Source organism: Fundulus heteroclitus, unplaced genomic scaffold (genome assembly GCF_011125445.2).
Source record: "Fundulus heteroclitus isolate FHET01 unplaced genomic scaffold, MU-UCD_Fhet_4.1 scaffold_186, whole genome shotgun sequence".
NCBI classification, from domain to species: domain Eukaryota; kingdom Metazoa; phylum Chordata; class Actinopteri; order Cyprinodontiformes; family Fundulidae; genus Fundulus; species Fundulus heteroclitus.
Window position 1 is genome coordinate 13,484 of NW_023396598.1, and position 14,981 is coordinate 28,464.

The 14,981-nt window shown below is 39.3% G+C and overlaps 1 protein-coding gene and 1 long non-coding RNA gene across 9 annotated transcripts; one reads left to right on the forward strand and one right to left on the reverse strand.

Moving 5' to 3' along the window:
• Positions 1 to 716: 716 nt before the first annotated feature.
• Positions 717 to 2,965, reverse strand: LOC118558972. The gene is made up of 2 exons (XR_004928572.1): positions 2,873 to 2,965; positions 717 to 983 (listed from the first exon to the last, which is right to left on the reverse strand). It is a non-coding gene; the product is annotated as an uncharacterized LOC118558972 (long non-coding RNA).
• Positions 2,966 to 6,922: 3,957 nt separating this feature from the next.
• LOC118558973 lies at positions 6,923 to 10,733 on the forward strand. Of its 8 annotated transcripts, none has more exons than XM_036129579.1 (3): positions 6,923 to 7,189; positions 7,653 to 7,726; positions 8,247 to 10,733. In XM_036129579.1, the coding sequence occupies exon 3, from the start codon at positions 8,267 to 8,269 to the stop codon at positions 10,283 to 10,285; it is 2,019 nt and encodes a 672-aa protein (XP_035985472.1). In that variant the 5' UTR covers positions 6,923 to 7,189; positions 7,653 to 7,726; positions 8,247 to 8,266; the 3' UTR covers positions 10,286 to 10,733. The 8 variants fall into 8 exon arrangements, with proteins under 8 accessions (XP_035985472.1, XP_035985471.1, XP_035985475.1 ...); XM_036129582.1 differs by lacking the exons at positions 6,923 to 7,189; positions 7,653 to 7,726 and having other exon boundaries at positions 7,954 to 9,456; positions 9,553 to 9,588; positions 9,686 to 10,733; XM_036129578.1 differs by lacking the exon at positions 6,923 to 7,189 and having other exon boundaries at positions 7,251 to 7,726.
• Positions 10,734 to 14,981: the final 4,248 nt, after the last annotated feature.

The following is a 14,981-nucleotide window of genomic DNA, read 5'->3' on the forward strand; positions in this document are numbered from 1 at the left end:
AAAAAGTAAGCAGAATTAATTTATCAGCAATATACCTTTTAAAATACTTTAGACCATTGCAATCAGATGTGAAGGGTGCCAGTCTTAGGGCTGTTGATTTAGGGTAAGATTGTCCTGAGTTCAAATCTCAGGTTTTCTGTATATGGTTTTCTAGTTTTAAAAAAAAAAAATCTGATCCTCCCATAAACCTAACTGCATGTTAGGTTTTAAACTTTCTTTGGTGAATGGGTTGTTGTATCTCTGGAGCGGCCCTTGGATTGATTTATTAAAATGTATAGCCACTGCATCTGCTTCCAGCCGCTTGAGGGAATTAATTCCCTACCCGCAGAAACACTTCTGGACCAGGTCATGAAGCCCCTTTTGGATTCTGCGCCACTTCTCGGACCCAAACAAGGCTGGCGGCTTCCTTTCTTTACACCGTCTACTTCTCTGAGAATTAACCGCCACTACCCTGTCTCTCTCCCTTGCAGTGGTTCCAGTTCCAGAAGGTTTCCGCACCGGCTACACAGATCATTCAATAAAATCTTTGAACTTTACTTTTGTGTCAGTGGAATTATTGGGTCCAGAATCAGAACCTTAACACCCGGCCCTGGAAGGCCACATTCCAGGCTGTCAAAAGCAAAGCATCGCCCCAGGTGTAGTCATTAGTGCATGGCCTCGTTTCTACAAAGTCACTTTTTATGAGCACTAGAATACATATTTGAACAAACACACAGTACTGAATAACCTTTATTAATTAATGTCTCATTGCACAAAATGCATCAAAATACATTGTTGCAGACATTTAGCATTGCAATGCAGTCTTATCGACGAGTGCAAAGATAATTGGTTGGTGGTTGGTGCTGAATATGATCTATTTACAGCATTTTTTTTCTGACAACACGTTCACAATCATTCCATCTAAGAATCAATGACATTTTCACAGATGAAACTGGAGCCTTCGATGCAGCACTCGACGCATTCAGCCAATACTGTCTTAGGACCTAAAGCAAAATTTAAATAAAATGAAATCATCAAAACAGCCTCAAAATACAGTTACTTTAAATCACAATAATTATATTCATTCAAATAAGCTCAATTTGAAGTGTTTTGTTTAAAATTTAAAAACAACATTTAAAGCTACCAAAGTACAGCACAAAGTGTATCAAATGTTAATTGTTCCAAAAATTAAAATCCCCAAAAAAATCTAAAACATATTTTGATAAAAAACAATAATACATATTCTTCAGTTACAGCTAGGAAACAAATTAAAGCATATACTTAAGACGTTCCAAATGACGAATAGTATATTTGGCTCTGTAGTCTGCTACCATTTTCAGGATTTTCATTTTAACACCAACAAAGCTGCTGGATGTGCAATAAGGATGGTGTGATTTGCAAGACAACTGTGTCTGGATGGCGGTGGGGTTTAGATCAGACCTAAACACTGCAAGAACTGGTGTTTGGGTTTCTCCTAAAAATAAGTCAATATTTAGATTTCACAGCTGTTTTTCTTTTTTTTGAGCAATAAATCAAACTTAACTGAGCAAAACTGGTTTGTTAGTCCGAATTACAAGAAAGAAAAAAAGTCATTGCCTGTTTTCACAAAGATTCTCAGAGTCTTCTCAGAGAGCTTATATCTTAGGCTAAAAATTCCTACCTAGGCATCTTAGCTTAAGGGCGATTCAGATCACTGCTGAGAGTTACTGTGAGATAGGAAAATGACAGATTTTTAGTGAGGAGGTGTGGTTGACCCCGTTGCTAGGTGTGACGCTGTCTTTTAAGAGCCGTGATTGGTTGATATTACAAACAAGAACAAATGTGTTCCTAGTAATTAAAGGAGAGAAGTTGAGTGGATTAAGAAATATGTGTCATGATGATGAAACTTAGCGAAATTAAATTATTGTCACACATTACCATGTTTAAACACACCTTATTTATAGCCTGGCCAGCCAGACTGACTTACGCCGTATACACTGCTTATCAGTCTGGTAAGGAGTGGTAGAGCCTGATTTCAAAGGCGGGACTGACAAGGTCAGCGTCATCAGGTTAGAGCCAATCAGATAACTACGGATGTGACGCAAAACACTCTAAGTGATACAGTCTGTTTTTTTTTTTCAATTTGTAGTGCGCGAAACATGTCATGCCATCAACCAAACTCTCCAGTGAACGTTTTTTTTCTGTTTTCTTCTAAAGATAATCAGAGGGTACATCTTGTACTCACATGCATGCTCTTAATTTTCCAAGGCACCAAGCAATCGTGTGGATCTTAAAATATATGTTTTGAATTTGTTCATAGTTATCGATATCGATCAAGCATGATTTCTCTTTTATCAATATGCTTTCTTTCTATACCGTCCAGCCCTAGCGCTAAATGACAGACTTTGAAGCACAGAGCAATAGGCTTGTTTCTCAGAGCGTATTGGTGCTTTACGCACCACCCTGGAAAGTCAGAGAGGAAACGGCACAAGCAAACTTCATCATTTAGGCTGCTGACATCATCATGCGACACCGAAGATACTTTCTCACCTCTTTTATCTTGTCTGGAGTTTGTATTTATATATTTCTCCGTGACCTTTTCCATTTTCTTTTACAATGCTTATTATTGAGAGCATTTCTGTGTAATAAAAATTACTCGGTAACATATTCCTTTTACATGTCTCCAATTTCAATTAATGATCGTTCGAAAATTTTTCTATTATTCACTTGTTTATTATTGAGTATTTATTTGTCCTCCATAAAATTATGTTAGGTAGAGGCCAGATGTCTTTAACCCATCTGGCCACTGAAACTAATCATTTTCCCCATTTTGGGATGATAAAGATTATCTTATCTACATACATATTTCACAAACTACAAGCACAGTGACCAGCGGCTCAGTAATGTTTCATACCTGCAACAATGAGGCGAATGATGACCAACACAACCAAAATTACAACTACACCAATGATGATTCCAGCATAACGATCAAGTCCAACTGCAGGATCTGAAAAAAGAAAAAGTTTAGGAAAGGCTTTGCGCCAGTACAAAGTCAACATGAACTTAAAGTGAAATCAGTAAACTCAAAAGAGGAACTCAGGAGAGAGCAGATAAAGGTAAGAAGAACAACTTATTGGTGTGTCTAACCCAGTAAACATACATTTTCAAATCATTTACTTTTCTGTTTTTTTGCAGTTGTTCTAACCTACATCATCTACTATACAAATCATATTTACTATATAGAACAGTGCTGCATGTTACCTTATTCTGTAATCAAACTACGACATATAAAATTAAATACTGGTGTTGGAGCTATTTATTCTTGATTTCTTTATTCATTTGAATTTTTGTTAGATAGTTCTTAAATGTATATTTTTTGTATTATTTACAGTATTTATTTGCAGGTTAATAATTGTGGATTTTGTTTAATTTTTTGTTTTATTATTTTTTCTTATTCATTCTTTGAGTTAGACAGGAAGTCATGTGGGTTAGTCCACTTTTCTATAAGTATAGGGGCCTGGTAAAGGACCAGCAAGGCATTTGGGTTTGGGGCCTATGGTTTTTACCAGAGCAAGAGAGCAGAGTGGGATTGACAGAATGAGAACAAAGGAAAGTTTGAAGTCTGTAATTGTGGCTGAAAGGAAACACAAATAAACCTTTCTGAACAATCAACAAAGTTGGACATCACAGCTTCTTTTGCCTGCGTATGGAATCTGGATCCCATTGCCTCTTAGTGGCTGGAGGAACTTTTATTGAAAGTTTGGTTTGACAAACAATCGCCAATACATCAAGTAAAAACCTCCCTTTGGATCAAGTTAGAAACCAGCTCGTGGACCAAAAGGAATAATCCCTCATCAATGGACATGTTGGATTTATGGATCTCAAGGATTACCATCAAACAAAAGGTTTTGGATCATCTTTGTTGAAATCAAGCAACTTGCTGCGTCAGGCCTGGATTGACACGTCACTCATTCATCAAACTGGTGCGTGGAAATATTGTTTAAGCCGTAAAGGAAAACGGTGAAACTATAGGAGTTTAAAGACATTATTTCACTGCAAAGACTGATGAGATGAGTTTCATGTGACAAGTTGACGCTTAATTGGATTAAGACGTGTGCCGACGCCCATCATGGAAATGTTTGTTCACACGAATCAACCTCTTTAAACAAAGAGACACGTTTGTGCTTTATCCTGTGGATTCCTTGTGGATTATGCTGCTGTTGAATGTTTGAAATAATTAAAGGATCGCTAAAAATGTCTGATGTAAAGAGCAAAGAAGATGACACTCAGATGTCGCAAGAGAAAAGAAACATCAAATTCACACAAAAGGGTTTGGAGTTTTATATAAAAACATGTCAAGAAAGCCGAAGTTTAAAGTGTAAGCAAGCTTCAAAATTTATGGAGAAAATCTCCGCATCAATGACGTCACGAGAAAATGTTTAAAAAGTGTCTTCTGACTTTGTCAAATTTATTAAATGCTATCAAGATGCAACCGATTTACATAAATCCTTTTTAAGCTTGCCATTACCAGAAGAAGAAGTGAAAAGACAAGCTGTGTATTTTCAGACCAAGTTGACGGCATTCTCTGATTTTATGGACAATGTAAAGGTTTGGTTGCATGAAGCAGGACATCCATATACTGAACAGAAAAATGTTGATGATGATCAGGTTGTTGCTGATCAGGATGAAATAAACCCGGAAGACAGTGTGTCTAATGTTTCAAGTGTAAAGCCACGTTCAAAAACATCTTCACAGCAGTCTCGGACTTCATCTACCTCCTCTGCACGCATTAAAGCCGCGGCTGAAAAGGCAGCGCTCATGGAGAGATTTGCCGCGTTGGACAAAAGACATCTGATCGAAACTCAAGAGGAAGAACTGCAAAAAGAAAAGGAAAAACTGAGAAGAGAAAAGGAAAAATTAGATTTGGAAACAGAGTTGGCAGCAACTAATGCAAAACTTAATGTTTTAAACATGAATTCAGTTGCTGGTTCTAAACAATCCGATGGCATGAACTCTTATTTTGACAGAGCCCAAGTAAAGGACACGCCCCTGTTAAATCCTCGTGCTAATGAGTTTGTTCCGAATGAAAGAGCAAATCCTTCATCTGACTCTCCTGTCGTTAGACCTAAACAGAGGCAGAAACAATTTCAAAATGACCAGACGAGAGTAAAAGTTGATTTTTCAACTCGAGCAACACAGCAAATGCAATTTCCTTCTTTGACTGAGGACTGTCAGAATGACATGGTGAACATCATGCAAAGACAAAATGACATCACTGCCTTACTTGTAAAACAAAACTTATCATCTGTTCTACCATCCAGAAACATCCCTGTGTTTGATGGGGACCCCCTGCAGTACAGATCATTTATGAATGCTTTTGAGAACGGAGTGGAAGCTAAAACTGACAACTCGAGTGACTGTTTGCACTTCTTAGAGCAGTTCACTAGGGGGCAGCCTAAAGATCTGGTGCATAGCTGTCAGCACTTACCTTCTGATCAAGGTTATTCTAAAGCCAAATATCTTCTTGAAGAACATTTTGGAAACGAAAATAAAATTGCTTCTGCATATATGGAGAAGATTATGAGTTGGACACCGATAAAAGGTGATGATGTGAAAAGTCTTCAATCATTCTCTCTTTTCCTTCAAGGTTGTTCGAATTTAACACAACAAATTGTTCACATGAAAGAGTTGGATTTACCTTTAAATATGAGAATGATCGTCATGAAACTCCCATACAAACTGAGGGAAAAATGGAGAGTTACGGCATTTGAGCTGCAGGAAAAAAATGGCCACAGACCGTTGTTCACTGATCTGGTTGCTTTCATAGTAAAAGAAGTAAAAGTAGCCTCAGATCCAGTGTTTGGCAACATCCAAGACCCACCAACTGTGAGCAACTCTAAAGCTTCAAGTTCCAGCAAGCAAAGGAAAAGAGGAAGCAGTTTTGCCACTAATGTCAGCACAATTCCAGAAGCCAGAACTCAGTCAACTGAAAACAAGACCAAGTCTACTGTTCTTCACAGCTGCTTGTTTTGTTTACAAAGAAATCATCTATTGGAAAACTGTATGCAGTTTAAAGCAAAAATGCATCGGGACAAGTTGACCTTCATTAAACAAAAGGAGATTTGTTTCGGTTGTCTGAAAGTTGGTCACACAAGCAAAGACTGCAGGAGTCGTTTGGATTGCAACGTGTGTCACCAAAATCATCCAGGGGTTCTTCACATAGAGCAAAAGGAGCCAGGAGCCTCTTCAGAACAAATCCAACAGACAACAAGGTCTCATGTCAACTTCTCAACTGCAACCACTCAGACATGTGGGCATATTGGGGCCGGTCATAATGATGATGCTGTTTTTTCTATTGTTGCAGTTAAAGTTAAAAGTCAAAAGAGCAACAAAGTTGTACAAACGTATGCATTTCTTGATCCAGGAAGTTCAGGTACGTTTTGTACAGAAACTCTGGCAAAAAGTCTGAACTTAAAGGGCAAAAGGACAAATATTCTGCTGAGAACAATGAATCAAAATAAGATTGTTAATGTACAAGTTTTGTCTGGTTTGGAAATCTCTGAATTGAAAACAAATGACTTCATAGCATTGCCAGATGTTTTGACTCAAAGGACTATGCCAGTTTCTACACTGAATATTCCCCAGCAAAAGGACATTGATCAGTGGCCTCATCTTAAACCTGTACAGCTTCATAACATCAATGCGGATGTGGAGCTACTGATAGGAACTGATGCTTCAAATGTTTTAGAGCCCTGGGAGGTGATAAACAGTGTGGATGGTGGGCCTTATGCTGTAAAAACTAAAGTTGGCTGGGTCATAAATGGTCCTCTGCGCAGTGGAAACAGCAGAAATAAAAATATCTGCACTGCTGTAACAGCCAACAGGATCTCTGTGGAGCATCTTAAAGAAATGCTGGTCAATCAGTACAATCATGACTTTAATGAAAGATCATCTGAGGAGAAAACTGAAATGTCTAGAGAGGATTTGCATTTTATGAAGATTGTTAATAACTCAACAAAACTTGTTGGAAGTCATTATCATATTGACTTACCTTTCAGGAGTGAAAGTCCCAGCTTGCCAAATAACATCTGTGTTGCAGAGCAGCGCCTCCAGAGCCTCAGGAGGAGATTTGAAAAGGATGCTCAGTACAAGGAGGAATATACTGCATGTGTGAACAACATGCTGCAACAGGGATATGCTGAGGCTGTACCAGCAGATGAGCTACAGAAAGGTAATGGACAACTACATTCCTCATCATGGAGTGCATCATCCCACAAAAGGCAAGTTAAGAGTTGTATTTGATTGTGGATCAACTTATAAAGGAGCATCACTGAACAGTCAGCTTCTGCAGGGACCTGACCTCACAAACTCTCTGGTTGGAGTTCTCATCAGATTTAGAAAAGAACCTGTTGCACTAATGGCTGACATCGATGCCATGTTTCACCAAGTGTATGTCTCTGAGAAACATGTCAACTTTCTCCGTTTCCTGTGGTGGAAAGATGGTGACACTTCAAAACCTGCACAGGAGTTCAGGATGTTGGTTCATTTATTTGGAGCAGTGTCTTCACCAAGCTGTGCAAATTATGCTCTGCAAAGAACTGCTGATGATAACGTACAACAGTTTCCAGCTGAAGTGGTTGATGCAATCAAAAATAACTTTTATGTGGATGACTGTTTAAAATCTGTTCCCACAGAAGAGGATGCAGTGCACATGGTGAAGAGTCTGACAGAGCTTTGCTCTAAAGGAGGATTCATGCTTTCAAAGTGGGTAAGCAACAGCCGCACAGTGCTCATGTCAATCCCAGAGGAAAGGAGAGCAAAAGAAATTAAAAGTCTGGACTTGGACAAAGATCAACTTCCAGTTGAGAGAGTACTGGGTTTACAGTGGAGCATTGAAACTGATGAGTTCAAGTTCAGAACATCTGTGCAGGACCGCCCACACACCAGAAGGGGCATTTTGTCTGTAGTTAGCTCGCTGTATGATCCTTTGGGAATCCTGGCTCCCTTCAGTATGCCAGCTAAACTGTTACTGCAAGATCTTTGTCGACAGAATTTGAAGTGGGATGAAGTTATTCCCCATTCTCTTTCTAGGAAGTGGCTTGATTGGCTGGAGGATCTCCAGCTGATATCCAGCTTTAAAGTAGACCGTTGCATCAAACCAAGCTGCATTAGAAAACCAGACAAAGCACAACTTCATCATTTCTCTGACGCAAGTCAAGATGGCTATGGAACAGTGTCATATTTAAAACTGGAAAACAATAACATTTCACATGTTGCTTTTATTCTAGGAAAAGCAAGAGTTGCTCCTATGAAGCAAACAACAATCCCCAGGTTGGAACTGACAGCTGCTGTTCTTGCTGTCCGAGTGAATAAACTGTTGCAAAAGGAGCTGCAAATACAGTTGGAAAAACCTGTTTTCTGGACTGATAGTACAACGGTACTAAAATACATCTCCAGTGAAACCAGAAGATTTCACACATTTGTTGCAAACAGAATCTCTGTCATCCGAGAAGCAACAGACGTGAATCAGTGGAGATATGTTTCCTCCAAGGAGAATCCTGCAGATGATGCATCCAGAGGTATGAGAGCTGAGGAGTTCCTCAAATGCAGGAGGTGGATACATGGGCCTGAATTTCTCCACAGATCAGAAGAGGAATGGCCTAAACTGGATGTGGATCACCATGCAATTTCTGCAGATGATCCAGAGGTCAAAAGGGACCTAACAGTGAGTGTTATTGTGAATGAATCACAAAATGCTACAAACTATCTGATTCATTATTTTTCATCTTGGACAAAGCTTAAAACCTCTGTTGCCTGGTTTTTAAAGCTGAAGAACATCTTGATGTTGTTGCAACAGAAAAGGAAAAAGTTTGCTGCTGCAGATCTGAATAACAATAATCCAGGAAATCAAAAGAAAGAATTGGAAAAGCAGATGGAAAGGTTCAAGACCACTCTGAAGAAAGAAAATCTGACTCCTGAAGACTTGGCCAAGGCAGAACTATCTATTGTTCGGTTTGCACAACAGCAGAAATTTACAACTGAAATTGCTTTAATCAACAGTGGGCTTAAAGCAGTATCCATGAGAAGTTCTCTATACAAACTTGACCCAGTATTGGATGCTGGGGTCCTCAGAGTGGGTGGCAGGTTGAGTAAAACAGCCATGCCTGTTGAAGCAAAGCATCCTGTAATTTTGACAAAGGATATGTATGTATCTATCCTGATTTTACGCCATATTCATCAACAGTTGGGACATGCAGGAAGAGCTCATATGCTGTCAAGATTACGACAAAAATACTGGATAATAAATGCTAATTCAGCTGCCCGAAAAATCATCTCTCATTGTGTTGTTTGCAAACGTAACAGAGGAAAGTTTGTTGAACAAAAGATGGCAGATCTGCCAGAAGAAAGAGTTCTGCCAGCCACCGCTCCTTTCACAAATGTTGGAGTGGATTACTTTGGTCCTGTAAGTGTTAAAAGAGGACGAAGTCTCCTGAAAAGGTATGGAGTTCTGTTCACTTGTTTTACCAGCCGTGCAGTACATCTGGAAATTGCTTACACCCTCAATACAGATTCCTGTATAAATGCAATCCGCAGGTTTATCTGTAGAAGAGGCCCAGTTTCAACCATCAGGTCTGATAATGCCACAAATTTTGTTGGGGCAAATCGAGAGTTGAAAGAGAGTTTGGCTGAACTGAACCATGCTAAAATTCAAAATGCTTTTGTGCAGGACGGAATCAAATGGAACTTTAACATCCCAGCAGCCTCTCACCAAGGTGGAGTTTGGGAGCGTCTGATTCGTTCCATAAGAAGTATTTTAGTCTCAGTTCTTAAAGAACAAGTTTTGGATGATGAAGGGCTTCAAACAGTCTTTTGTGAAGTTGAAGCTATATTAAACGACAGACCCATTACTAAAGTTTCAGATGACTCAAATGATCTTGAGGCACTCACCCCCAATCACTTGTTGTTGATGAAAAACAAACCAGTTTTGCCACCAGGATTGTTCAATCAAAAGGATCTTTATGTCAGGAAAAGGTGGAAACAGGTACAATATATGGCAGAGCTGTTCTGGAAAAGATGGCTTTCTGAATATTTACCTTTAATGCAGGAAAGACAAAAATGGACAAGAACTAAAAGATGTCTAATTCCTGGAGATATTGTCTTAATTGCAGACTCTACAGCTCCAAGAGGATCATGGATGATGGCCAAAGTTTTGACTGTAAACCAGGACGGACAGGGCTTGGTGCGTTCCGTGCAGTTGCAAACCAAGACCAGTTTGTTGGAAAGACCTGTGACCAAACTTCTGTTGCTACTGGAAGCATCACCCTGAGGAATTGAGGACATGTTTGAAGGAATAGCTCCTTTTCCTTTTAAAGTAATTGTGACAGTATTCACAATTAGGGGCCGGGGTGTTGGAGCTATTTATTCTTGATTTCTTTATTCATTTGAATTTTTGTTAGATAGTTCTTAAATGTATATTTTTTGTATTATTTACAGTATTTATTTGCAGGTTAATAATTGTGGATTTTGTTTAATTTTTTGTTTTATTATTTTTTCTTATTCATTCTTTGAGTTAGACAGGAAGTCATGTGGGTTAGTCCACTTTTCTATAAGTATAGGGGCCTGGTAAAGGACCAGCAAGGCATTTGGGTTTGGGGCCTATGGTTTTTACCAGAGCAAGAGAGCAGAGTGGGATTGACAGAATGAGAACAAAGGAAAGTTTGAAGTCTGTAATTGTGGCTGAAAGGAAACACAAATAAACCTTTCTGAACAATCAACAAAGTTGGACATCACAGCTTCTTTTGCCTGCGTATGGAATCTGGATCCCATTGCCTCTTAGTGGCTGGAGGAACTTTTATTGAAAGTTTGGTTTGACAAACAATCGCCACTACAACTGGTAAGGTGGGGATTGTGGTACATGTGTCGTTTGGTCAGTGCGCCACATGCAGAGGCTAGTCTACAGTACAGCTGTCTGAGGTTTGATTCTCAACCTGCATGTCTCCCCCCTTTTACTCCTGCTCATTTCTTGGCTAATAATAAGAACTGCCGTCATGATTCCTTTGTACCAAACAACTAGAAATAGATTTATGCACAGGGAAACACTACTGAATTAACATTGCTGCAACATCTATTCCAGTACAGCTATGCATATTTATGCAATGAAGATGGGTATTTATCACACAAACTTGTCAAAATGTACTGATCTGGTTATCTGGTCTTTTAAAAAATCGGCAAGAATATCTTCACTTTTAAACTTTCTACTTTATTGGTTTAAACAACGAAATTTAAGGCTCTCTCAGATGTGTACATTTTTCCCAATAGTTTTCCTTCACTGCAAAACCTGAATTAAAATTTAAAATTTCTTGAAATGATATGATGTATGATAATATGTCGGTGGAATGATTTTTTTTTATACCTAAAATAAGATAATTTGATAAACTACACTTGAAATAAGATGATGGAGATGAGTTGCTCCTATTTTAGGAGCAAAAATCTTATTCCATTGGCAGATCATTTAAACTTGCTGCTCAAATCAAGGACAAATACACTAAGTTCAAGAAAACTTTACTTATTTTTAGTCATGTTTTGCAGTGTTATCCCTCCCTGCTTATATCAGGTTTGTAGTTCAACCATCTCAGTTAAGTATTACCTTCTGAAGGATGGACATTATTCTGCATTAGCAGGTCATTGCTCTCAGTGTGATCTTGTCTGAATACAACATTCAGATGCTGGGTGGTGCCAAGTTGTGCTGATGTTCTTGGAGCTGATGAAAAAAAGTATTAAAATACAGACAGAGAGAGTCAGTTCTTTTTTTTTAAAAGCGAGAAAGCAACACAGCCCGGTTTAAAGTGCCTGTGACATGAAAGGTTTAAAACTGAATGGAAACAAAACTGTTTTGATATAAATATTATGCAGATTCTATAAATGGCCTTTTTATGCGATTCTATTGTTCTCCTTTGTGACATAAAAGGGGTTAGGTAACCCTGGCGCACAAACTGACAGCTTCTACAGTCGCTGACAGTCAACTATTAGCTATTAGCAATTTCTACAAGTCACCAGCCACCAGCAATTTCTAACAGTCACCTGTTACTGGCAACAGGTGGGAAAAATCAAAGGAAGGGTGGTGACTGAAAGTGAACCGAACTGATTGGTTAGTGACTGGTGACAGGGGAGTGACAGACAAACTGATAGGGTAGTGGGTGGTGGCTGCAATGTGAACTGAGGCCACTGATTAATGGCTGATGACTGAGTACTGAACAGAACTGGCTGGTACTTCTACAGCTACAAATGGGGCTGCACTTATGTCCTGCTTAATATCATTTCTAATGAAATCGCTGACTGCTTCAATTAATTCATTCTGTATTCTATTGGACAAGCCGGAAAATACAGTCTCCAAATGTCTAGCTAGTCTGTCATCTTTCTCAGCAAGGACATGCAAGAGTTCAACATAGTTGCCACGATTAGCAGAGCCCATGCTCTCATCATTTCCACGAAATGCTAGCTGCTGTCTAGCGAGAAAGCAGGTCGCATTGATGAGATCTTTTAAAATCTCTCGGTTCTCCTTTACCTTAGCATTGTGGATGCTGATGTTGAGTCTCCGCTGTTCATCCAAAGCCAAATCTATCCTGGACAGGCCGAAGGTTTTTAGCGCAATTTGGCTTTGAATATGAGTGGTGGACCGCTCATGTTTGGTGAGGGATCTTTGCAAGTTCTTCAAGTCACCAAATCCCATCTGAGTCCACACAGTGCCACAAGTTGAAAAAAGAAGGCAAGGAAAGCAGAAAAGGCGGTTTCGAGCAGGACATCCACAAAGCCAGTCTTTTCGTGAATACCACTCGGTTTGAAAAGAGCGGTTAACCTTCTGTCCCGTAGTCTGAAACAAACCTTTCAGCTCCGGCGTTGGTCTTCCTTTGGTTATTATCTCCTGCTTCGATTGAAAGTCCACTTGAGAAAACTTTTTTAGTGTTGTAATGTAGTCATCCATGTCAAAAGTCGGGATAAGCGAGAGGAAAAAAATCACTATCTCTATTATAATCTATCGCTGCACTTGACTTGCTTCCCGAATCGTTTAGCCTAGCTCGCTGTCACTTACTCGGCAGTTGAGGAGTGAACAAGACGAACGTCTGGGATCTTGAGCACCCCCTGCCATGAGGCAAGAGAACTGCCTGCCTCACCTCGAACCTGTTCTCTGCCATTTATAATCGCTCATTACACGAAACACGTTACACAAACACAGTTGGTGACAAAAAGCACTGTACATTATATACATAAGCTAAATTATTGGAAATAAGTTCACATATTAAATTTGTTTAAACCATTTTATTGACGCCGTACAGCAACATGCTCTCTCCGCTTAGCAGCCAGCGCAGAGCCAGGGGTTGCGCAATCCAAGGTGAGGCAGAGCTCGCTGCTGCCTCACCGGCATCGCTTCCAAGCATTTGAATGAGAAAATAAGAAAATTCAGCGATTTTGAACAAATAAAAATTGAAATTGGTGAAGCTACATGAAAAATAAATATTTTTTAGTACAAACCACCGGATGAATATAACAATTTAAATTACTTTATGATTATATATTTTCTTTCTTTCCATGATGGCTGGTGAGGCACTGCACGTCACTGGTTATTAGTAGAGAAGCTGTGCTGTGGAGCAGCAGCAAGGAAGGAAGCTGAAGATGTCTGTTTGTTCTTCATTTCTAATTCTATGCCTGGGTCAGCTAGTGAGGAATGTTTTTTTTTTGTATGTTAATATAACTTTCTTTGTTTACTGTCTTACTGTTACTATAAGTTTATGTTTTATTTCAGTTTGACGGTGGCGTAGGTGGCGTAAGTGTCATGTGAAGCTGTAAGACGGTGACGTCGTAACAAGCTGTAAGACGGCGGCATCATGAGCCTGTAAAGACTGTGCAAAGAAAAATAAAGACATCTTGCCATCAGTTAAACAAACTCTTTTTACTGACATCCCATGGTTAAAGAAGAGGTAGAAGTGAAAGTCGAACTCCACAACCTATTCAAAGGATCCACAAAGTCTACAAGGATCTACAGGATTCCCCCTGGTGTTGATACTGCATCATTGCACCAAGGAGCAGCTTGCTGTATATGTTGATGGACAGGACACGTAAGTTCAGCAGTTCTTCAGAAAGACGTCCAGAAGCCAAGCGGAAAGTGTGTTAAAGAAGAGGTAGAAGTGACAACTGTGCTGATCAGCTGTCGCCAGTGTTCAGACATTTTTAACTCCTCACTGGCGAAATGTCACGTGCCAACCTGCTTCAAATCTTCCACTATTATCCTTGTTCCCAAAAAGCAGAGGACCACAGAACTTAATGACTTTAGACCCGTTGCCCTGACCTCTGTGGTTATGAAGTCCTTTGAGCGCCTTGTGCTTTCACACCTTAAAGAAATCGCTGACCCCCTCCTGGACCCCCTACAGCAGGGGTGTCAAACATACGGCCCGTGGGCCGGATCCGGACCACCGAACAATTTAGTCCGGCCCTGTGGCTAAATGCATTATCATTATAAAAAAAAAAAAAAAAAAATGTTTTTTTTTTTTTTTCCAGTGTCCTGTCTGGCAATGTGGCAATAACAATTATTGTCTTAATGCCAAAAAGACCTCATCAGATTTGACTTTCACAAGTGGAGCAGTACTACTTTTGCCATAGTGCTCCGCTTGATTTATGAATGTGAATAGTTTTACTATGATTCATGCGGTGAATATCTCAAATCATATGGACACTACAATGGGAAAGTAGGAGAGGAAAGGAAGAACAAGAAGAAAAATTAAAAGGTGAAAGAAAGAGGAGATAAAAGGAAGAGAATGATAAAACAATTATTGAAAAAAACATGTACTTTGTTTAATTGAAAATATGCAGTTCATATATTGTCCACGAGGGGCGCTGTGTTTTAATTAGCAGATTAAGCATCAGGTGTGGAAAAATTTAAATCATTTCTTAATTTTTATCTGTTTGATGTATTTTGTCATGTAGGACAGTGTTTTTAAGTTCCAAAAAATGTGAATAAATGTTTTTCA

Excerpts from the sequence above, each read along its gene's own strand:
- LOC118558973 (XM_036129574.1), top strand. The coding sequence starts at position 7,970 with ATGCCAGCTAAACTGTTACTGCAAGATCTTTGTCGACAGAATTTGAAG. Across the intron at positions 9,457-9,552 it reads GGACGAAGTCTCCTGAAAAG|GTTTATCTGTAGAAGAGGCC; the intron begins GTATGGAGTTCT and ends TGCAATCCGCAG.